The 24176-nt window shown below is 51.8% G+C and overlaps 2 protein-coding genes across 2 annotated transcripts in view; one reads left to right on the top strand and one right to left on the bottom strand.

The window, feature by feature from the left end:
* The first annotated feature begins 2776 nt into the window (after positions 1-2776).
* Positions 2777-15760, top strand: CYP11A1 (cytochrome P450 family 11 subfamily A member 1). The gene is made up of 9 exons (XM_068537040.1): positions 2777-3045; positions 6572-6727; positions 8401-8600; positions 9611-9814; positions 10751-10908; positions 13889-14055; positions 14314-14392; positions 14903-15100; positions 15474-15760. The coding sequence occupies exons 1-9, from the start codon at positions 2777-2779 to the stop codon at positions 15603-15605; spliced, it is 1563 nt and encodes a 520-aa protein (XP_068393141.1). The 3' UTR covers positions 15606-15760.
* Positions 15761-17467: 1707 nt separating this feature from the next.
* Positions 17468-24176, bottom strand: part of CCDC33 (coiled-coil domain containing 33) — a 116113-nt gene continuing 109404 nt past the window's right edge. The window contains 8 exon segments of the mRNA XM_068541939.1: positions 17468-17679; positions 18548-18661; positions 19646-19732; positions 20792-20958; positions 21968-22058; positions 22153-22284; positions 22472-22560; positions 22775-22940. Of these exon segments, the coding sequence (XP_068398040.1) occupies positions 17566-17679; positions 18548-18661; positions 19646-19732; positions 20792-20958; positions 21968-22058; positions 22153-22284; positions 22472-22560; positions 22775-22940 (960 nt within the window). The 3' untranslated portion in view covers positions 17468-17565.

Below are 24176 nucleotides of genomic sequence, written 5' to 3'. Positions count from 1 at the left end.
CATTTCTGTGCACGGGCTTTCTCTAGTTTCAGCGAGTGGGGGCTACTCTACATTGAGGTGCATGGGCTTCTCATTGTTGTGGCTTCTCTTGTTGCAGAGCACGGGCTCTAGGCACGCGGGCTTCAGTAGTTGTGGCACGTGGGCTCAGTAGCTGTGGCTCACGTGTTCTAGAGCGCAGGCTCAGTAGTTGTGGCGCATGGGCTTAGTTGCTCCGCAGCATATATGCGGGATCTTCCCGGACCAGAGATCGAACCCTTGTCCCCTGCATTGGCAGGTGGATTCTTAATCCCTGTGCTACCAGGGAAGCCCTCCACTATTTTCAATATTTGTTTTATTTACCGTATTTTTAAATAACCCTTTAAAAATTTCCACCTTGTTCCCTAGGAGGGGAAGCTGGGATACCAAACTCCATAAGGCTTCCCAAACTGTTTTGTTTTGGGTTTTTTTCTCATTAGTGCGTTCTTAAAATTAGTTGTTATATTTCTTTGTATCCACCCTTTAGTTTGTTCTTTTCATAGGTACCAATAAAATAGCTATTTATGATGAGAGCTCTCTAAAATATTTTATCAATTTAGAAGTTTTTCCAATTTAAAGGATCCATCATCTGGCCGTTGCCAAGTAGGGTCTTAATAGTGACTCAAACCAATAAGATGCAAGAGGCATCCTTACAAGATAGCGTAAAGGATGTAGCCCTCACAAGATCCAGAAAGTTCAGTCTCAAAAATAGTCTAAGAAGTTAAAGACCTTTGTCGCATCACTAATAAAGCAATGAGGGTCGAGATGACAAAGGCCCCCATATAGACTGGGACCCTATATGACAAACTCCCCTGAGAGCTGGCATGGCTGGACAAAGAGACTGCTAGGAATCCCAGTCTATTCAACAGGCTGCCAAATGCACACTGATGTGTGCACCTTCCAGGTGGCAGAGACCAGAGAGACTATTCTCACTGGTTTACAAGCCAAGCTCTCAAGACATAGAACAAGATGAAAGGAAAACCTAATCATTTGACTGGTTTTCCTCCTTATGAGAAAGGACACCAAACACAGAGACAAAGGAAAACAGTGACCATTTCTGGGAGCAGAAGAATCAACAAAGCAAGCGTACCCTGCCAAATTTCAAACCAAGAGTTACCCAATCCAAGGAGCTGCCCACAGATATTTTCTCCAGCTAATCTATTTTAGAAAAGAGAAAAACTCACCAGTCTCGTTTCCAGCAGACCCTGAAGGCAGAGATCCGGGAGACTGACATAGTAAGAATTCTTACATTCTGGGGCCTTTCGTCAGTTATCCCAGGGTCTCTTAACTGTAGCAGCTTTGGAGTGAGTAGCGTCCAGCCAGTAAAGTTGCATCCCACCCTCGTTGCCACCTGTTGGGGAGGAAGACGTTTTCCTCTACCCTTCTAGGTTCTTCTGGCTGGTCTAAGAATGAAATTGACATGAGACTGATGTCTCATCAGAAGAAAATAAAACAAAATTTAATAACACACCTAGGGACTTCCCTGGTGGTCCAGTGGTTAGGACTTCGCCTTCCAGTGCAGGGGCTGCAGGTTCGATCCCTGGTTGGGGAGCTAAGATCCCACATGCCTTGTGGCCAAAAAAACCAAAACATAAAACAGAAGCAATATTGTAACAAATTCAATATAGACTTTAAAATTGGTCCATATCCAAAATAAATAAATAAATAAATCTTTAAAAAAAGAAAAATAACACACATACATGGGAGAGACTCAGAAAAACTAACTCGCCAAAATAGCTGAAAATGTCACCTTAAGCACCATCTTCAGCTGGAGACAAAAGAGGATGCCGGAGGTAGGGGTTTAGGACTTTGAAGGGACGTGGAGATGGGAAAGGAAATGTTTGGTAAATAAATGTTTGCTGGCCATGCAGAGACTATGGGGTGCAAGGTGGCCTCTGGTCTGTAAGATTCCCCCACCACACGTAGCCCATATTCTTTGCCGATGTCTCTGGTGATTCCTGAAACAGGCCCTCTATCTAACTTCTTCAGGCGGTTAAAGGGAAGGTCAGTTTCTTCCCAAGTCTTTTGGGCCTTGATTGTTTTCATCTTGAAATAATCTGCATCCCAAAGAGACATTTTGGGGTGGCAAGTGTTGCTACCCAAGTCGTTTGGGCCTTGATTGTTTTCATCTTGAAATAATCTGCATCCCAAAGAGACATTTTGGGGTGGCAAGTGTTGCTACAGGACTATTGCCTAGGAGACAGCCTTTCAGATAGCTCTGAGGGTCTGCTCCAGAGAAGTAAGGGAGAAGCCACGATTTATATGAACTTTTTGCTGGAAAAAAACCATGTAGCCTAACATGAAAAGATTACCGCTAATCACAAACAACAGGCGTCTCAAGTTAATGCTTTTAGTGCTTTTCTATGTAGGGGAAGGTGCAAGAATCCGGGGGTCATGGAAATTTTTCCTTAGATATACATCGTAACTCTCTAGGGGCCAGTATAATCCAAATGCTTCCTGTTTTTCTTCATCCTGGAGTCTCCCTCAGGGTGCACTGAGGGGTTCCCCTCAGGTGGGTGACCGCAGTGGCTAATGGCTTGATCTTTGTAGAACTGGAATGGTGGACAGCATTCTTTCTTTACAGTACCCGAGTCTGGGAGGGGCTATGCGGGCTGGAGCCAGCAGGAGGAGGAGGGAGGCTGACCGCTTTGTCAGCTTCTCGCTTAACCTTGAGCTGGTGGTTATAAGCTGGGCCCCAGGGGCCTAGGGCCAGAGTCACCTCGTCAGGCCCTGCTGCAGGAGGAGCAGTTGTAGGGGCAGCATGCTGGCCAGGGGGCTTCCCCTCCACTCAGTCCTGGTCAGAGGCTGCCAGCCCCTCCTGAGCACCCCGCGGGAGGGCCTGGGGCATCCCAGGGTGGGCACTGGAGAGGGAGCCGGCATCTCCACTAAAACCGCTCGCCCCTTCAACGAGATCCCCACCCCTGGTGACAATGGCTGGCTTAACCTATACCGTTTCTGGAGGGAGAAGGGCTCACAGAAAATCCACTATCACCACGTCCAGAACTTCCAGAAGTACGGCCCCATTTACAGGTAAGCCTGGCAGAGGTTGGGGGCTGGTGGGATAGGGCAGCCCTGCTGTGCTCCCCTCTCCTCGCATGGTCTGCCCTCCCATTCCAGGCTTTTGTTCACCTCTGACTTTATTTCTTCCTGCCTGGGGGTGGCAGGAGAAGGGATAAGGCTTCCCAGACAGTGGGTTCACTTCCCAGCCCTGAGGCCTCAACAGTCCCTAGGTCCTATACCCTTTGAAACTTTAGGGAGGTGGGAATGCTAAGAGAACAAGCCCTGACAAATGCCTCTCTGCATCCATTTTCTGCAGGACGCCTTGCAAGGTAAGTTTATCATCCCTGTTATCAGAAGAGAATGAAGTTCAGAGAGGTTAGGATTCTTGCCCTGGTCACTCAGCTAGAATCCTGTCCTGCTGGGGCGCTGGCCTCGCCCCTTGGCCCTGTGCAGCTCTGGAGCAGCTGATTTTGTCCCTTCCACTAGGCCTGGCTGGAGCCCCTCTTTCCCCAGGCATCTGCCTAGCTTCCTGCCAGGAGGAAGGGCCTTTGGTCTTTTGACCACTGTGTACCCCACCTTCTTGCCCTGGGATGGGGGTGGGGCCTGGGGGCTGCCCTTGGTGGGAGGCCTCACTTGTTCTGGTCTAGCAGTTTCTAAGGTGGGTGGGCTTCAAGACACACCTGGGTTCTTTGCTGAGAGCATAGGTGAGGGGGATGGGAGGTGGTGAAGGTGGTGGTTGAGGGCAGGAAGGGGACACCAGGAGGGACAATACTTTACTTTTACTTTAAGTGAAAGGGTCGAGATGGGGAAAGGGCATCGTAGGCCATGTTAGCTGGTTGGATAGGTGGGCTGGGGGAGGAGGCTAGTTTGTGTAGGGGACCAGCTGCTCACTCGTCAGGGTCACTTCCTCCCTCTCCCACAATGCCTTTTGAAGTCTTAAGTGCCTTGTTTATAGCTGGCTGGAGGCAGGGCGCCGCCCTGCCACCCGCCCCCGCCCCCCGCCCCCCGCCAGGCTGAATGTCAGGCTTGGGAGAAGTTTGATCCTGAGTCTCTCTTCCTTGTCTGTCTGTCTGTCTCTTTCTCTCTCTTCCAGGTCTCTATCCCCAACCTCACTTCATGGAGCTCTCTCGTTATCCGTTTCTTCCTCCCCTCCTCCTCCTTCCTTCTCCTAGTCCCTGTAGGAACTCTTTATTTTATAAAACCCCTTTCTATTTTCTGACTCACTTTCATCTGAGCCTTGGCACATGTCCTTGAAGTTGGTGCTATTATCCCCAATTTACAGATGGGAAAACTGAGGCCCGGAGAGGAGAAGGGTCTTACCAAGGTCACACCGCTCATCAGGGCAAAGCCAAGGCTGGAACCCTGATTGTCTAACTTCCAGTTCAGTGTGTCACTATTCTAACTATAGCCTTGAAATAACAAACTTCTAAATGAACGTGAGGAATTTAAAAGACAAGTTTTGTGGACTTTTCCTTAATACAAGGCTGTTCGTGTTCTTTATCAAACAATTTAGAAAAATTTAAATCAGATACAATCTCAGTTTTGATAATGTTTATGTTCCATTCAGAATGTGAATATATTTATATGCTGTTTGGCATTGTCCTATAGCAATGTATGGAGGACTTCTTTTCTCTTTTCTCACTTTAAGATAATTTGAAAAGGCAGCATAGTAGCCCATAGTATGCATAAGGCATATTTTTTTAGCCAGTTCTTTAAAGTGGACATTTAGTCCACTCTAGGTTTGTTTTTTTTTTTGCTATTAAACATCCTTTTCCATTTTTTTGCTATGAACATTCTCATCCATCAGGCATCATTGTCTGATGTCAGATAGCTGCCTTGGGCTAGGTTCCCAGAGGTGGAAGTGATAATAACAATAGCAGTTCAAGGACTTTGCTTAGCTTTTTTTTTTAATGGAGTCAGTGGTTTGAGGCCGTGTGGCAGCTGGGAAAACACTGACAGGATTTTCTAGGAGGCCGTGGATTGACATATATACACTAATATGTATAAAATAGATCACTAATAGAACCTGCTGTATAAAAAAATAAAAATAAAATTCAAGAAAAAAAAAAAAGGAGGCCATGGCTCGCCAAGGAGACTTGGGGAAGGTAGGCCTAGGCTCTGTGGGTCAGTGGTTAAAGCAGTGCTCTTTCCATCTCCCCGTCCTTCCCTTCCCCCTTCCCCCTCCCTCTCCTTTCTCCAGGAAGAGGGAGGAAGAGAGGGGAGGGAGGGAGGAGAGAGAGAGAATGAGAATTTGGCTTATACCTGTATGTTACACGATATTTTACCTTGAAGTGTATCTTTTTTTTTTTCTTTAGAAATAAGTATCTTTTATTTTGCTATTTTACTCTAAGAACTTAATAATATATTTAATTCCTTTTTTTTAACATTTTTATTGGAGTATAATTGCTTTACAATGGTGTGTTAGTTTCTGCTTTATAAGAAAGTGAATCAGTTATACGTATACATATATCCCCATATCTCTTCCCTCTTGCGTCTGCCTCCCTCCCATCCTGCCTATCCCACCCTTCTAGCTGGTCACAAAGCACCGAGCTGATCTCCCTGTGCTATGCGACTGCTTCCCACTAGCTATCCATTTTCCATTTGGTAGTGTATATATGTCCATATATATACTACCACTCTCTAACTTTGTCCCAGCTTACACTTCCCCCTCCCCATGTCCTCAAGTGCATTCTCTAGTAGGTCTGTATCTTTATTCCCGTCTTGCCCCTAGGTTCCTCATGACCATTTTTTTTTTAAAGGGTATCTTGAATTAACTTTCTTATGCAAAAGGCAGATGCAAGTGAGAAGTAGAATTTTCTGTTGTTTCACAACGGCTGTGCTTTAATACTATCTGCAAAGTGCTTCGAGGTATATTTACACCCGGGGTCTGATGTTTTACTGTAGTTTTGTTTTAATAGCGACAAGGTGCTTTGCTGGACATCTGATTCCAGGGGGCAGGGCAGCCACTCCCAGAACGTCAATCCTAGAGCCTAGAAGGGATGGCCTGGCCCGGTGCCTGGCCTGCCTGGCAAGCTACGGAGTCACTTCAGTACAGGGGGTCACTCCAAGCTGCTACGAAGGTGCCATGTTTCTGAGCTCTGCCTGGGTGAGAGGGTGGAGGGTGCTGAGAGTGCGGACACACAGGAAGAATGAACGTGGAGGACCTGATGGTCCATGGAAGGCCCTGGGTAAGTCTTGGGGATGTGCTGAGGTAGGCAGGAGCCACTGCGATGATAAGATAAGCACGAAGCTGTCACTTATAGAATGTCTAACGGGAATCACACCCATAGACTTCATATCATCTTACCCTTCAGCAATCCTGTAAGACAGGTACTGCATTTATCTCCACTGAGGAAACTGAGACTCAGAGAGGGTAAGAGACTTAGGTCACACAGCGAGGAGGCTGCGGAACGGGGTCCACTCCCAGGCCTGTCTGCTCTGCGCTGTCAGCCGCAAGGTGGTTACAGACGAACCGAGACCTGTGTCCTGATTGCCCAGGCTGTGTGTGGCTCTCCTCAAAACCTTACATCACAGCACCCCTTCTCTGCCCCTCCAGAGAGAAGCTCGGCAATTTGGAGTCAGTTTATATCATCGACCCTGAAGATGTGGCCCTTCTCTTTAAGTTCGAGGGACCCAACCCAGAACGATACAACATCCCACCCTGGGTTGCCTATCACCAGTATTACCAGAAACCCATCGGGGTCCTGTTGAAGTGAGTCTTGGGCCAACTCCCAGGGGCTGGAGGGAGATGCTGGGCAGCTGTGGTGAGAGCAGAAGCTGGGGGTGAGGGGCTGGGGCCATGCGGGCCCTGCCCTTTCTTTCTAGCGGGGGCCTCTAGACAAATCCCTGTCATCTTCCTGCCTCCATAAAACAGATGATGGGGATGGTGAACTGCCCTGCCAACCTTCAGCGACATGGTCAGGCAGAAGATCTTGCTGAGTAATTAAAGACCTGAAAAGTTCTCATTTACTGGTTCATTCATTAAGTCCCATTTTACTGAGTGCCTACTATGTACCAGTCCTTGTGCTGGGTTCTGAGTCACAAGTAGGGCAGGGCCCTGCCACTGTGAGTCCCTTATAGCCTAAAGGAACAGTGAGAAACATGAACAAATCAGTGTATTTAAATGTAATAGGTACCGTTTTCCACCAAATTGCTCATCAAAAATTTAAAATGTGACCATAGCAAGTGTTGGTGAGGATATAGAGCAACCAGAACGCTCATAGCTTGCTAGTGGGGCTGGAAACTGATGCCACCACTTTGGAAAATGGTTGGACATTACTTCCTGCAGTTGAATATTCACATGCTTATAATGCAGCCGTTCTGCTCTCAAGGATATACTCCAAAGAATATCCTGCCCCCCGAGGCGGACATGTACTAGAATGTTTGCAACACGGTTGTTCATAATAGCAGAAACCTGGAAACCACTTAAATGCCCAACAGGAGCATGAATGGATGACAGTGGCACACCCCAGTCAAAAAGAACAGACTCAGTGACTCACAACAATACAGCTGATACCTAGAAATATAAAATTGAGTGAACAGAGCAAATCATGACAGCTTTTATAAGAAGTTGAAAACAAGTATACATTTTTAAAAAGTATGTTTTAGAAATACATGTTGGCCAGATAAAACCATATACAAAAGCAAACAAGGGATTCAAGTTGGTGGTCCCCTTAGCCGGGGGGGCAGGATGTGGGAGGACCAGGTGGGCATCTGTAAGTTATTGTCACGTTCCCAGTTTTTCTGCTGGGTGGTGAGTTTATAATAACATTCTTGTAAACAAACAAAGCCCCAAAACGACAAAGAGCGCTTTGCATGGATTTATTTTCAAGAATGGGCCATAAGCTGAGAATAAGAATGGGCATTAACCCTATTCTGGGCACCTGAGATTCCCCACCAATGTGAGTAATGGGACGTGTTGGGGGTGCAGAGGTTGGTCAATTGTGTCTGTGCAGGGGTCAGAAAAGGGGATGTAGAGGGGCCCTTGAATGGTAGGAGGTGAGATTGACCAGGAGCAAGGGGAAGTGGTGAGGAGGGCAGGCCTGTAGCAGAGGCAAAGACTAGAGGGTTTGAAAGTTGCTTAAAGGCTCTAAGAATATGATTTCCTGGCTTGAAGCAGCAGCAGCAGAGAGAGTAGAGCAGGGTTGGGGTTTTGTTCTCCTTCAGCCTCTTTTTTTCCTGTCACACACCTCCCCACTTCTGTCCCCGCTGCCCCGCCCAGGCCAGGCAGAAGCTGGGAGGAGGTGAGGGCAGAGGAGCATGTGGATGTGAGTGCTGGGCTCTGAGCTGTGGCTCAGCCTCCTGGGAGAGCCAAGTCAGCCCCCTCTGTGTTTGCCAGGCCTGGGGTTTGTGACCATGAGGGCCCGAGGGCCCATGTTTTCTCAGGAAGGCAGGAGCTTGGAAGAAAGACCGGTTGGTCCTGAACACGGAGGTGATGGCTCCAGAGGCCATAAAGAACTTCATTCCCCTGCTGAACCCAGTGTCTCAGGACTTCGTCGGCGTCCTGCACAGGCGCATCAAGCAGCAGGGCTCTGGAAAGTTCTCAGGGGACATCAGGGAAGACCTGTTTCGCTTCGCCTTTGAGTGTAAGGGGCTTGAACCTACCTGGCCACAGTCTTGGGGGTGGGAGAACCCAGCGTCCCACCTAGAGACCCAACACAGAGCCTGAAGAAGTGTCGGGATTGGCTTGAGATGAGCCGCTGAACACATTCTCTGCCATCAGCCACCCAGGGTGAGCTGCACGCTCTCATCTGATTCATGCTATGGGGGCAAGAGTCTCTAAAATGTAGGTCCCTATTGCCACTTTCCTCCAAAAGCCAGGCTTGGCTTGGTTGGCCCTTCATTCCGCAAATCTCCCTCTCCTGGGACGGAGACCTTCCCTTTGAGGTCTGGGAGGGAAGGGGCAGGTTGGGTTAATCCGAACAGGGTATTGGAGGATGTGTAAGAGTTATCCAGATGGAATAAGGAGGTTGGACAGTGTAGGCAGAGGAAACAGGCACATGCAAAGGCCCTGTGGCTTGATGGGGGCTCATGTGGTCACTTCAGGAGATTTGGAGTACCCAGAGTTTGGCATGAAATCAGCATTCAGATTCCTGACCCAGGAGGTAGGAAAACCTTGGAGTTGTTGTGTCTTCTTATGTCCAGCCAGAGTGGGCCCTGGATGGCCAATTACCAGGGATTGATGTCCCCCAGGCACCCATCTGACATATTTCAGGAAGTATTTAGCCACTTTGGTCAATTATAGATGAGAAACCTCTCTTTCCAGGAGGAAAGCCGAGAGGCTGCTGGCGGTGCTGGGGAAAGAGGGGCAGAGCAGTTTCATCCCAGCCTGGGCTGGAGGCTCTGCTTCTCACTCAAGTGATCCCTTTTTAGGGTCGCCACATGACCCTCTGAAGGACCTGACTGGCCTCCAGAAAGGCAGTTTTCCTTAGCCCTGAAATTTTAGCCCTTTGGGACTCAGGCCTCAGTTTCTTTACTGAAGGAAGCTGAGGTTGGGTGCAGGGGCTCTTATGTGTTGGGAGGGATGGTTTCCTGGGAGCAGAGGCTCTCAGATGGTCGGGTTGGAAGAGATTCCTCAACCTTGCTTCCCCTGCAGCCATCACCAATGTCATGTTTGGGGAGCGCCTGGGGATGCTGGAGGAAGTAGTGGACCCTGAGGCCCAGAAGTTCATTGATGCCGTCTACCAGATGTTCCACACCAGTGTCCCCATGCTCAACCTCCCTCCAGACCTTTTCCGTCTGTTCAGGACCAAGACCTGGAGAGACCATGTAGCCGCATGGGACATAATTTTCAATAAAGGTGAGGGTTGTATCCTGGGCAGCCATATGTGGGGGACAGGAGAGCGCTGTCTACCTCAGGAGATGGGAAATCCAGGCCTGGGTTGGCGGGGATGAGGTTTGGGGGAGTGGGGAGAAAGAGACAGAGGGAGAGAGAATGTCAGCTGGAAGCCCCAGATCTCAGCCTGCCTCTTTGTCCCAAGTTATGTCAATGAGCACTGGCTTGCCATGTAGAAAACCCACCCTCTGGTCAGCAGGGGTGGGCATCAGGAAGGCCCAGGAACCCCTGAATATGGTGGGCTGAAGGCTGGCTAATGGGGATGATTAGATTTTTCTGGAGAAAGAGGATTTAAGAGGCCCATCATATTCTTCCAAGGAGCCCGTGATTCCCAACATGGGTTAAGGACCAGTATTTCAGACACAGCTGTGCTTGGTGACAGAGTAGGACTTTGGTGAGAGAGATTGGTAAAGGGTGGAGAAGGCTGACTGGGATGTGGTGAAGATGCCAGGCCTGGAGTCAAATCCTGCCCCTGCCCCTGACACCCTTGTGACCTTGGGCAAGTCATTATCTTAGATGGACTTCTGTTTCCTTATCTGTGAAATGGGGATGATAGCACTTACCCCGAAGAGCTGTGGTCAATAAATCAAAACAACAGATATGGAGGATTTAGCAGAGAGGGCTGCTCAGAAAGGCGGCAGCCTAGAAAGTGCAGGGCTCTAGAATCCCAAAGCCCCTGTACCGCCTCCCACCAGATATCGTGCTCCTCCCCTCCCCTCTGCAGAGAGCCTCACTCTATTTTTTTTTGTTTTTTTTGGCCGCATGGTACAGCATGCGGGATCTTAGTTCCCCAACCAGGGACCGAACCTGTGTCCCTTGCAGTGGAAATACAGATTCTTAACCAATGGACCACCAGGGAAGTCCTGGCCTCACTCTATTTTCTTTCTTCCTGCCCCACAGCTGAAAAATACACCGAGAACTTCTACTGGGACCTGAGACGGAAAAGAGAGTTCACCAATTACCCAGGTATCCTCTACCGCCTCCTGGGAAATGAGAAGCTGCTCTCTGAGGACGTCAAGGCCAACATTACGGAGATGCTTGCAGGGGGCGTGGACACGGTGAGGACACAGTGAGGTGGCTGTAGGGGCATATCCTGTCCCTTCCTGTGCCCCTATGCCCCCTCCCACCAGCCTGCCTCGCTGTCTGAAACCCTGTCCATGTGGGGTCCATCTCCCTCTCCTGACTCTACTTCCCAGATACTAATCTCCTAGGAGGGTGAGGTCAAGCTGGTCATGCATGGAGCATGCCTTGCGGCTGATCCACCATTTTTTCTTTGCCTCTGAGGAGGGAGTGACTAGGCACACGTGGGTGACACAGCTCACTCCGAGTCAGGAAGGAAGGCAGGACCTCAGAAAAGCTGCCCCTGATGTCTGAAGGCATCATCTGTGCTGTCTCCCAGAGGCCGAACAATACCCCAGAAACTTCTGTTCTTTATTTTTTTTTAAAGGTCCTGGATGGCCAAGTCCTTTTTTTAAAAATAATTAATTAATTAATTAATTAATTAATTAATTTTTGGCTGTGTCAGGTCTTCGTTGCTGTGCGCGGGCTCTCTGTAGTTGCGGCGAGGGGGGCTACTGTTCGTTGCAGTGCGTAAGCCTCTCATTGCGGTGGCTTCTCTTGTTGTGGAGCACGGGCTCTAGCGTGCACGGGCTCAGTAGTTGTGGCTCGTGGGCTTAGCTGCTCCGCAGCATGTGGGATCTTCCCGGACCAGGGCTCGAACACGTGTCCCCTGCATTGGCAGGCGGATTCTTAACCACTGCGCCACCAGGGAAGCCCCAGAAACTTCTGTTCTTGAAAGTCAAAACTTCTTTATCTTATGTGCCATCCCTTTTTCCAATACCTTAAACTTTCTGAAGCTAATGTGATGGTGAGGGTTAATTCTTTAGTGTTTCGTGGTTATTAGTTATGATTTGGGCAGTGAGACTATAAAGGTGAATATAGTAGACTTCAAATCTCCCAGATGGCTCAGAGAGGAAGAGTATATTAGCTTGCTAGGACTGCCATGACAAAGTACCACAGACTGGGTGGTTTAAACCACAGAAATATATTGTCTCACAGTTCTGGATCAAGGTGTCAGTAGGGTTGTTTTCTTCTGAGGCCCCTCTGCTTGGCTTATTGATGGCCGTCTTCTTCCTACATCTTCACATGGTCTTCCTTCTCTTCTTATACGGACACCAGTCCTATTCAGTTAGGGCCCACCCACATGACCTCATTTTACCTTAATTACCTATTTTTTAAAGGCCCTATCTCCAAATACAGTCACATTGTGAGGTGCTGGGGGTTAGGACTTCAACATATGAATTTGGGAGAGACACAATTCAGCCCATGACAAGGAGGTAGCACGGACACAGATGACTACCTCACCGTATTATAGGGCTGGATGATGAGGCAGGTACCAGGTACTGACAACGCTGAGAAGAAGGGAGAGACTAACATGGCCTTGTAGGACAGGGAGAGTGTTCCATAGAGTAAAATCAATTTGTCTTTCCTCTTGTTGCCAGGAGGAGAGAGGAGGAATAGCATTTCAGGCCTGGGGAGAAGCACGTGTCATGCTTAGGTGAATAACTTGATTTCCTAGGTATCATATTTACATTGTGCTCTAATGGAGGCGTTTCCGTCCCTGGGCTGCAGATGGAGCCTTTGAGCATATTTTAAATATAGTTGTTCATTGTCAGTCATGTAGAAGAGATCTCTGAAAAAAGCTCACCTGCACCAAAGCAGCTATTATTCTTAGGTAACATTTATTAAGTGAGTACTATATGGCAGGCAGGGTCCTAAGCTTTTCACATGGGTTAACTCATTTAGGATTCACAAACAACCCTTTTTTAGATGAGGAACCTGGGGCACAGAGAGGTTAAGGAACTTCGTCAAGGTCACACAGCTAGTAACTTAGTTGACTACCTTATTAAACAAGTATCTCCTGAGTACCCATTCTGTGTCAAACCTTGGAAGTACTGAGACAAATACATGCATTTGATCTGAGCCTTGAGGAAGGAGTACACGCTTGCTTCCTAGGTTGGGGAAGGGAATTGTAGGAAAAGGGAGCAGCATGAGGAAGATTTCTGGGCTTCAGGAGCTGTGTGTAGCTCCGTGTGGCTACAGCATGAGGAGCATGTTGGAGAGAGGTGGCGGTGGGCTGGGAGCAACAGGCAAGTGTTGGAGGGGGTCCATGGGTCCGGTCAGAGCCTCTGGACTTGATCTGGGGACTCCAGGGAGCCAGGCAAGGATTTCAAGCCAGGAAGTGACTGGATGGCATTTTTTCACAATTCTTTCTGCTGGGAGGAAGAAGGAGCATGTCCGAACCTCTTGGACCAAAATATGGTCCTTGGTTAGATAATATGCCAACAACTCGTGTCCTAGCCCTAGGGCAGAGGGCTGTTCCAGCCCAGGGTCCCACCACTGAGGAATCTGAACTGTGGGGCTTGATGAGGGTCACTCATACCTTCAGTGAAAGTTAACAGTCACGACCTTGGGCTAATACTGAGATTAGCTGGTTAATCTCAGTATATACCACGTGCTAATTGCAATACTGATAGAAAACAGGTCTGGTTGTTCTGGTTTCAGCATTTTTGAACCTCACTTTATGCTATGCTGCTATAGGCAGATGCTAAGCTTAGGGGGAAGTTCTACTGGGGAGAGGGCTGGTCATTTAACAGGCATTTCAAGATGAATGGCAATCATTCAGGAGTACAACTGTTACAGAAGTAGGATTTGGCCTCTTAGGGCCTCTGGAGTCCTTTGGAAGAAGGCATTAGCTATGTGGATGACCCTCTGCTGGCTGGGGAGCTGGGTGGGCTCTGGTGACATGAGGGGGGAGGGTAGGGACAAGTGCTGCCCCAAACATTCCTGCCTGGGCCACAAGAAAGGTTTCTTGGACGTTTGCCTTCTGAGTTGTGTTTTGCTTTTTGTGGATGGTGGTTTCTGGATACTGGGAGAGGGGTGGGGAGAGGTGTTTGGCAACGAAAATTTAGCCTGGGTCTAGGTGCCCCAGGAGTGACCTGTCCTCTTGGTTTTCTGTACCCTCACACTCCCTGCCAGACATCCATGACATTGCAATGGCACTTGTATGAGATGGCACGCAGCCTGAATGTGCAAGACATGCTGCGGGAGGAGGTCCTGAATGCCCGGCGCCAGGCCCAGGGAGACACAAGCAAGATGCTGCAATTGGTCCCACTCCTCAAAGCTAGTATCAAGGAGACACTGAGGCAAGCCCGCCACCACCTATGCCTGTCGCCCCCACCCCCCACAAATCCCTGGGCAGGGTCAGGGTGGTGCCTGCGCACAGGGTTACAAGGAGACTGGTAGCAGGAAGTGGGAAGTCTGGGGAAGATAGCTGGGAATAGGGAGAAGGGTCCTGCCTCCAGGTCCTCCAGGGTGCTGCAGCTGGGGCTGAGATGCCATGCTAGGTGCAGGACTTGGTCCAGGCCTTAGGGCATCAGCTTCTGAATGCTTTTCACTGGCAGACTCCACCCCATCTCCGTGACCCTACAGAGATACCTCGCAAATGACTTGGTTCTTCGAGATTACATGATTCCTGCCAAGGTAGGTGCAGCAGGAGGGCTGCAGGCTCTGTCAGTCAGACAGACGAGGCCAGGGGCAGCTTGCAGTTGCGTACAGATGGGGGCGATGGGGGCTTCTGTCCTGCTTTTCTTCCTGGAGCTGGCTGGTGGGGTCCTTGGTGGCAGTGGTCCAAGTCCGAATGAAGGGCAGAGGTGGTGGACACAGTGGGTGATGGTCTTTGGAGTGTTGCTGGAGTGTAGGGTTAGGAGGGAGATCCCACTGGCTGCCTGGGTCTCTGGGGACCCTCTGGCGCTGAGGAAAGGAGCAGGACAATCCCTTGGGCCGTGCCTGGCCTAGTGTCTTCAGTCACGCCCATTTGATGGGCGAGGCTCAGGGAAGTGGGGGAGGCCTTGTTCAAGGTCACACAGTGGGCAGCGTCCTGTGCTGCACAGCTGGGTAGCCAGGCCAGGAACTGGGAGTGCAGATGCTGGGTAATGCTCCTGGCTGTGAGGAGGTGAGGCTTACTCAGACCTCTGCTCACTGTGTCCCCAGACATTGGTGCAAGTGGCCATCTATGCCATGGGCCGAGACCCTGCCTTCTTCTCGAATCCGGACAAGTTTGACCCAACCAGGTGGCTGGGTAAAGACAGGGACCTCATCCACTTCCGGAACCTGGGCTTTGGCTGGGGTGTACGGCAGTGTGTGGGCCGGCGGATTGCTGAGCTCGAGATGACCCTCTTCCTCATCCATGTGAGTCAAGCCTGGGAACATCTGTCTCCCATTACTTTGTCTCGCCTCCTCCACAATTCCCTGCTGTCTCCTCTCTGGGGACATCCACTCACCACCCACTGGTGCTCCCTGGTCATATGTTCCCCACAGTGGTGATGGGATGGGGGTGGGGTGGGAAAGGTTTTGTAGAAACCAAAGTGAAAGCCCGAACCAAGGGGACAAAGCACTAGTGACGTGTTCAGGCTCTGCGCAGGGTTCAGTAGGAGCTGGCAGTAGACCCCTTGGAGCCTCTCAGATCACACTCAACAGGCACTGCTCACAGGTGAATAAGCCTGGCCTGGGGGAGACAGACCCTCCCTGCCTCTCTCCTAAGCCCACCACCCCTCTTTCTCAGATTCTGGAGAACTTCAAGGTTGAATTGCAGCATCTCAGTGATGTGGACACCATATTCAACCTCATCCTGATGCCCGACAAGCCCATCTTCCTTGTCTTCCAGCCCTTCAACCAGGACCCACCCCAGGCGTGATTGGAGAGGGTGGGCACTGCCCTTCCCGCCAGTCAGGCTAGCAGGGGTGTGGGAGGACGGCCCGAGGGGGTGGGGCCCATGGAAGTGTCGCATCTCCAGTGCTTGGTCCCCACCCCTGCTCCTTTCTGGCCAGCTCTGACCAGATGGAGTTGGCGCTCAGCCGAGGCACCCCTCTCTCACCCCACCTCTTCCCCCTCTTCTCCCATCCCATGAAGGCAATAAACGGCTGAACTCTGTAAAGTGTTTTCATTTCCATCTGACCCCTAAGGTATCCATCACTCCTGTAGAGATGCTCCCTGACCCAGATCAGCAAATAGATCTGAGCGTGAATGGGGAACCCAAGGCAGCTGCACTTGACACCGTTTCTGCTGGGACCCGCCCACCTACGGCAGCTCAGGAGCCAGCAGGATCAACCTCCCTGCTGTCCCGGTTGGGTGTGAGGCAGAGTTGGTGGAGGGCTATTGCCGCTGCACCAGGAGCTACTGGCACAGCAGGCAGAGGGTCAAAGAACTTGGCAGAGTTCTGCTGAGAGTACAGGGCAGCCTGAGAGGTGTGGGCCAATCTTGGCTACCAGGGCAGGCCCACCTATCAGGAGGCTCGTACAGGGCTCTGCTTGGCTGAGCCCTGGGTGGGAATTCCCTGCGGGGTCATGAGGACTTCCTGCCAAGGTCCAGCCAGAGTCTTGGGCATGTCCAGGAACGATGTGGTGAAGAGACTGTGGGTGAGGGGCTGGCGTGAGGTGACCGACCCTGGGGACGAGAGGACAGCATGCTTCCTCTACCCCACCTGACCCTTCTCTGGGCTTCCCCAGGCCTTAACTTCCTGCTCCAGCGGGACGTGCCCACTTGTCCAAGCTCTGGGCATTAGGCAGGGAGACTGAGGCAGAGTCTTTGGTGCATTATTTGGACTGCCTGACAATGGTCCCAATTTCGGCCACCTTAACCCCCTCTGAGCTTCATGACTCCTGACTTGACCAGGCACCTGATCCTTCCTGGCCCTTGACTACCCAAGTCTAAGTTCTTCAGGTAGACGGGGGGCTAGTGCCGCTAGGGACAGCAGCCCAGCTGGCTTGGCCTCTTCTCCCAGGATCTGCAGGTTCTGAATCCATTCTTGGAGCCTTTCTGCTTTTCCTCATCACAATCCTCTTCCTTGTTGTCTTTCTCTCTCCTTCCTGCTTCCTCTCCTTTCTCCAGGCTTGAATCATCTTTGCTTGGAAATGTTGGTGTTGGAAAGGGCCTTACTGTCAAGGATGTTAAGCTCTTTGGGGATAGATGGGGCAACTGAAGCCCAGAGAGGTTGCTTGAGTCACCCAAGGTCACACAACATGCTTGTAGCTAGAAGCCAGGCCTCCTAACTCTCAGTGGAGGGCTCTTTCTTCTGACCCCATCTGCTTTTCTGTCCCTAGACATATTTAGACACAATATTCCCAGCTCAGCCTAGCCCTAGCAAATGGGGTATTTCATACTAACATGTAACTGATTGTTACAGGCAGGTTTCAAGTCTTTCCCTTCCCAAGAAACAGATAAACCAAACTTGAAAAAAGGGATTTCAGATATGATAGATGTTTGGGTGCAGGTAGGAAGTTCCAGCCTCTCACACCAGCTGGCCTCTGGTGGTCTCATTTCTTCCAGAGGTCTGGACAGGCCTTGTCTCCCTGGATCCTGCTTTGGAAGGCCTCTTCTCTCCCATCCCCACCCGCCCCCTGTCTGGGGTCCACTATGGCCTTTGGCTCTCCAAAGATGGTAGCTCCTGGGACAGGCAGGAGGCTACAGGGCTACAGCAGAGGACCCAGGCCCAGAGTGGGGTCTGGAAGGAGGAAGCTAAGGCACCCCAGGCTGCCCTGCTCAACGAAAGAGGTGCATGCTCACTGACCTGCAGCGTCTAATAAAGTCATTTTAGGGAGTGGGGCTGAGACTCCTCAGTACACAGACAGGGAGGCCTGCTCCAAGACTGAGGTCTGCTAGGACTCAGTCTGCTGGGATTTAGAGAGCTTGTTGAGCTTAGTCTCTGAGCTGGGCATCGAAGGGTCCAGCTTGGAGGGTCGCCTTTGGTTCTTGGAGAGGGTGGAGGGGTTCTGTGGTGGGCAAAGCAAGATGAAGTGAGTATGCCCCTGCCCCCAGCGGGGTGACTCAATAAAATGCATCTTGCCTGGCAAGTCATGCCTCAGAGGATCCGAAATCCAGCAGGCCATGACTTCTCAAAGATTTCCAAACCCACTTCACCACAGCAGGTCATACCTAATTTCTGCCAAAGTCTCCAGGGCTCAGCGGGTGAGTTTGAAAAGGTAGCCCTGTGTTCCTCCCAGTTCCCTCATCCTTTTCAGGCCTTTCCAGCAGGCTGGAAATGAGCAGAGTACTGATGGTTCAAGAGCGGAAGCAATCAGGGGGTTTGCTTTGGGGGGCTGGCTGGCCCAGGGCTGAGCTTGAGGGACAGTTGTGAATAATCCTATTTGTTCTTGGGCAGCTGGCAGTGTTTCTCTCTGGCAACATGCCCCCACCTCTGGCAGGTCTGCAGCACTGCAGTGGCCCAAGAAGTGCGTGTTCATGGGAGAATCTTAGGCACTGTGGAGTGGAGAGTGGGCCACAGCTACTCTACCCATGAGCAAATCCAGTCCTAAAGTACAGTCAGTGCCAGGGCATTTGAGAAATGCCCCTGTGGGCAAACTGTCAACCACAGCCCCTCCTTTTTGATGCTCATCACCACCCGAAGGGGAGGGGGTGTCTTGGCAAGGTTCTCTATTCCCCTTAGACAGGTGGGGGATTGAGATGGGGCAGGGGCTTTGGCTGGTAACTGATCAGAAGTTGAGCCCAGGTCTTCTGACTACCAGCCAGGGAGCAGGGCCCCCTGGACAGGATTTCACAAGGTCCAGTGACTCGGGGGGTGGGGTGGCTGCCAGACCCACCCCCTGAACCCCACAGAGCTCCTCCAGAGGGATCACTCACGAACTCATCTGTGATGATCGTGTTGGAAGGGGCCCTCAAGCCATACTCTTGCTCCTGCAGCCGTGTGGCCAAGTCCTGCTTCTCTCGTCCCCAGCGTCGAGCTGAGTCCTCTAACTATAGACATGAAGAGACACAGCTGGAGAACCACTGGGCAGCAGCGCCCATCCCCGAGAGCTGGGACAGCCCAAACCTCCGCCTGCTCTCTGAGCAGAAAGCAAAACCCTGGGCAATGTGGGCTTGCTACCTTCCCAAGAGACCTCAGGATAACAAGGGTGGGTGGACCAAGCGACAGTTTGAATATGACTGATGGACCCTCTCTGAGTTCCACCAACATACGGAGCTCCAACACTGGTCACAATGAGCCCTGACCCTCCTGACACGCGGAGTCCCGTCAGTCCCCAACCACGGAGCTTCAACACTCCTCACGATGAGCCCCAACCCTTCTCAAACGTGCAGCCTTGGCCCTGGTCACAAAGGGAGCCCTGACCCTCTTCACACACAGAGCCCCAGCCCTTCTCTAACACGCAGCCCTGACTCTGGTCACACGCAGACTCCAGACCCTCCTGAAACACAAATCCCTGACCCTGGTCACAAAGGGAGCCCTGATCTTGGATGCAGACCGAGCCCAGACCCTCCTCACACAGGGAGGGAGTCCTGACTGTAGACAAACGCTGATCACCAACCTGACACACACGGAGCCCTCACCCTGATCACACACAAAGTCTCGGCCCACTTCTCACATGGAGCACCGATCCTGGTCACAAATGGAGCCCTGACCCTGGATGCAGACTGAGCCCCGACCCACCGTACCCACTGAGTCCAAACATGGTTAAACAGGAAGCCCTGACACTCCAAATACAGGGAGCCCCAACCCTGGTCAAAAATTGAGTCCTGACCCCCCTCACACATAGAGCCCTGATCCTTTTCAAACACAGAGCCTCAACCCTGGTCACAAATGGACCTTGACCCTCTTCAAACATGGAGCCTGGGCCCTCCTCACACACGGAGCCCCGACCCTTCTGAAACACAGAGGCTGAGCCTGGTCTCAGGCTGAGTGGTGAGGCTATCTGGCCTGTGTGACCCCTGCACCTCACCTACCTGGCTTTCCAGGGAAAGAATCCGGCTCTGAGCGCATTCCAGCTTGGCTAGGAGGTTAAACTTGTCTGAATTATTGGCAAGAAGGTCCTGTGGGCAAAGCAGAAACTCACACATGGTCCCCACTGGGGGCTGTAGCTATGTGAGCTCAGGAGGCCAGGTGACACTGGGGGAGAAATCAGCCAGGTCTGAGTTCCAAATTCGGCTCCCCGATGCAGAGCCTCAGACAAAGGGCCAAAGACCCTGAGGCCAACGAGCCTCAGACCCCTGCCCAGAGTTTCAGACCTGGCACGTGCCTTTTTCACAGTTGTTCTCCCCACATATTTTGAGTGTATGAAATTTTTGCACACCAATTTTTAAATGTAAAATGCACCAGGGAGCACTAGGTTAGGGCACAGGAAGGAGTCTTGAGCTGGGGGTCATTTTGTAAAGTGAAGGATCTATTTGTAAAGCAAGCGTTCCCCGTCCTCCGCACTTTACGTGGATGTCCATGCATCAGGTGTGCTTTCAAACAGAACTCACCTCCTGTGAGTCCTGGGATGAAGAGGAAAACTCTCCTGTGCCCAGCCCACCCCGCTTTTGTAATTCCAAATGTTCTGTCTTCGGGTTTGCATAAAGCAGGGGCACCTGTAACAGCCTCGGAGGTAGGGAGGGGCCAGGGACACCCAACCTATGTGGGCAGGGTACCCTTGCAGTGGCCTGGGCCATCTGTCTCTTGCAGCTTCTCTGCCAGGTCTCCCCTTGCTCCCAACTCCTCAGGGTCCACCTGGGATGGGGGAAAAGGGCTCTCCAAGGCTGTACCAATCCCAGGAGACGCTCCAGAATGGAGTTCTGAGAGGCCTGTGTGGAGCCCAGCTGCAGGGCAGCCAGGTGGCAAACGGGGTCAGGGGTCAGTTAGGGGCTTGCTTTCTCTCCCAGGATGCTAAGTGAGGGTAAGGGTGAAGCTTTCAGACTCGTGTGTGTTCCCCAGGGGAAAGGAGCCAAGGCCTGAGAGCCAGAGGCTCTCCAGGAGACTCCAGGCACATTGGAGACCCTGGGAAACCTTGCTCCTGGTCTTGGGCTTCAACTTGGATTGTGCCTGAGTGATTTCTGGGTGCCTGGTGACCTGCGCAGGCAGGCCCAGGCCAAGCTTGTGCTGCTGGCTCTTACCGGCAGGGCCTGCTGCTGCAGAATGATGGGGGCCGACTGGTGGCGGCTCTTGTCCAGCTCTGCCCGCAGCCTCGAGTTTTCTGCCAGCAGCATTGAGTAAAGGTCAGCAGGCAGATTCTCTCCCGTCGGACCCGGGGGAAGGCCAGAGGCTGAGAGCATGGGGAAGGCTGTGGAATGTGGCCATAGATGTTCATGAGATGGGCTTTCCTGCCTCCCTGTCCCTGGTCCAATCTGCCTCAGCGTTTTACTTCTTTCTGCCCATCCTCTGCTCCCAAGCCTTCAATGGCTCCCTACTGCCCGTGGGATCAAGTCCATACTCCTCCTCAGGCCATCGTTCTAGGCTCTTTAGAATCTGACCCCAATGTTCTCTCTGATCACTCCCCCGCCATTTGTCCTGGGTCTGTTTCAGCTCCTCACCTCTATTTTCCTCCCTTCTCTGCTCCTGGCATCGTCACTCCCCAGGCCTGTGCCTGACTGTTTCCCCTCCCTAGGTTGCCTTCTCATCTCTCACCTTAGCCTCAGGGTTCCCGAAAGGTGGGCCCAGCTTTCATTCTTTCTTAAAGACCTTCCAAAATGCCCCCTACCGACACCCCCATGCAGTGAAGGCTGACACAGGGCTGGGCTCACAGGGGTCCCCAGTGAGGTGGCACAGAAATCCCCTGCTTGGGCTGGCCTGATGCGGGGTGACCTGGCTCTTTCCTGCTCATCAGAGCCGCCTCTGGTTGGCAGTTCTAGGTGGCTTTGGTTAACATCAGTGGAGGAAGCAAATCATTGATTTAACCAGAATTTTTTTGTGTGTTTTATAGAAGCAGACTCTTTCAAGATACAGGGAGATGAACAAATAATTTGAAGGGCCCTGGAGTTAAGAGGTTGGGAACTGCTGCCCCAGACAGCCCCTCTTTGCAGGTAGCCCACCTCTGCTCGCTCTAATCTCAGAGCATCTTCTGGAAGGTCTGAGCCTCTTTCTAGCATGGCTCACACGCTGTGTCCCCTCCATGTGTTCTGAGGGACTCCCTGGTAGGAGAAGGGAGCTTGGGGGACCTCTGGAAGTGCTCAGTGCCGGACAGAGTGGGGAACTAGCACCCTCTGCTGCAGTTTGAAGGTGCTCCTGAAACTGAGAGGCTCCAAGAAGGCAGGGCCTCCAGGGATGGGACAAAAGCCGGGGACCAGACTCACCCACACTGGGCTTTCCCTGCAGCTTGTTCTGCAGGGGCTCGTTCCTCTCTCGCAGCTTGCCCTCCAGCACCCACTCCATCTTCTCAATCACCTGGAGGGCAGAGCACAGAGGCTGGGATGGCCTGGGGCTCCACCCCTTCCCGTCTGTGGCTGGGCCTGGGCAGCCGGGCCCTTCTGGCACCTGCCTTCTCCTGGTGCCTCACGGTCTCCTCCAACGCCTTCATCTGCTGCAGCTTGTCCTGGTATCGCCTCAGCAGCGCCGCCTGTGGCTGCTGAGCCTGGTGCAGGAGGAGCAGCTCCTTTTCTCTATCATTCTTCTGATGGTGGGGGAGGGAGGGGAAAGGGGCGAAAGCAGGGGTGCCCTTGACCCTCAGGGTCCACCCCAGATCACTCTGCTCAGTCCTCCACTGCCCTGGCTCCCTGGCCCCTATGTCCCTCTCCCTTCTGGCCCCAGACGCTCCTTCCCGAGCCCCCTTCCCCTCTGCCCTCCAAGCCCAGGCTCACTCGAATCAGCTCATTCTGCAGATGCTGCACCTTGTCTCTCAGCTTCTTCACGTCCAGCTCACTCAGCAGCAGTTTCTGCTTCATGGACGCTGGTGGAGGAGGAGCGGCTCAGGGAGGAGGCACCTCCCAGTTCAAATCGGCATAGTTGGGGGGCGGGGGGGGGTGTCTCTCAGTCCTGGGGCTTGACACAGGACTGGACTCTCAGTTTCCCATCTCAGAGAGGACCCAGCCAGGCTCCTACTAGCCTGTGTCCTGGGAAAGGCTCCCGCCACCCCGTTCCCTTGGTGGCCTGTACGCCCTCACCCAGGTTCTGGGCTCTGTCAGTGATGTCTGGCTCCTCTTGTACCCCCTCCTGGGTCAGCTGGCTCCTCAGCGTTTGGTTCTCTGCCTCCAGGATGCTGGTCTGTTTCCGCAGTGACAGGATGTCCTCTGCCATCTTCTGCATGGCCCGCCGGTAGCTGTTCATCTCCTGTGGACCCCAGAACTCAGAGCTGAACCCCCAGCCCCACTGTAGCCCCCACCCAGCATCTACACCCACACATGGAAGTCAGTGGGTCACTCCCGAGGCCAAAGAGCAGAGAGAATCCCAAGCTGTGCCCTCAAGTCTTAGCAACTCCTTGGAGGGGTGGTCATGACAGGGTCTTCACCCCTTCTGGCCGTGTGAGAGCAGCTGCACAAATGTGCTCTCCTGGGGGTGACACCTTTTCCCGGGAGGCCAGCTAGGGGGGACCCAGGGTTCAGACACCAGGTGAGGAAGCCCGTGAGCGATGGAGACTTGAAAGGCTCCAGGGCCAGGCTAAATCAGGGCCACTTCTCCACCTTTTCCCTTCTCCTTTCTCCCTTCTCTAATCCCTCTTCTTCCTCATGTCACTGAGAACCCAGGGAAGAATCTCTATGAAATCTCACTGAATGCTTCTTGGGATCCAACCGTAGGCACCAGCCTCCCAACCAGACCAGGGGGTATGAAGGGACACAGGGTAGGTAAGCCTGGGAGATCCAGAAAAGGACTCAGGGTCAGGGTTGGGATCCAGCTACAGGATCTAGGGTGTGAGGTGGGGACGGGATGCCAGGCTCTGTCACTAGGTTAAGAGTAACAATAATACTAATATCTGGTGTTCATTGAGTATTTACTATGTACCAAGTCACCTTTACTATGTACCAGGCCCACCTCCTTCATTTAGCTTATGAAGGCGGATACTATTATCACCCTCATTTTACCGACGAGGAATCCAAGGCCCAGAGAGGCGAGTAGCATGCTCAGTCACAAAACTAATGAGTGGCAGGGTCAAGGTCTGAAATCCAGGCCTGCTGGCACTTGAGTCCGTGCTCTTAAACGCTGCGCAATCCTGCCACGATGCCCCCATATATGGAAACTTCACAGTATGTTGAGAAGTGATGAAAGCAGGTTACTATAAACAATTATGATCTCAATTTAGGAAAAAAAATTCATGTTTGCCCTTGTGTGTGCATAGGAGAATTAATAGGCTATATTTACACGTACTTGTTTCATAATCAGAAATTCCCTACTGTTATTTATAAAAAGTTTTGGAAAGGGAGTTTCTTAATATAAATAGTCCAACAAAATATAAAAGAGGGACCCAAAATGTGAAGCCAGGAAGCTCGGTAGAGGGGGAGGAGGTAGGAGCCAGGTTTGGGGGAGGAGTGGGAGGAGAGAAGCGAGGCCAGCAGGAGCTTGCTAAGCCCT

This window comes from Eschrichtius robustus, chromosome 1, assembly GCF_028021215.1.
Source record: "Eschrichtius robustus isolate mEscRob2 chromosome 1, mEscRob2.pri, whole genome shotgun sequence".
Lineage (NCBI taxonomy): Eukaryota > Metazoa > Chordata > Mammalia > Artiodactyla > Eschrichtiidae > Eschrichtius > Eschrichtius robustus.
The sequence above is the reverse complement of the archived record's forward strand: the minus strand, read 5'-3'. Positions and strand labels throughout refer to the sequence as shown.

Excerpts from the sequence above, each read along its gene's own strand:
- CYP11A1 (XM_068537040.1), top strand. The coding sequence starts at position 2,777 with ATGCTGGCCAGGGGGCTTCCCCTCCACTCAGTCCTGGTCAGAGGCTGC. Across the intron at positions 9,815-10,750 it reads GGACATAATTTTCAATAAAG|CTGAAAAATACACCGAGAAC; the intron begins GTGAGGGTTGTA and ends CCTGCCCCACAG. Across the intron at positions 14,056-14,313 it reads AGTATCAAGGAGACACTGAG|ACTCCACCCCATCTCCGTGA; the intron begins GCAAGCCCGCCA and ends TTTCACTGGCAG.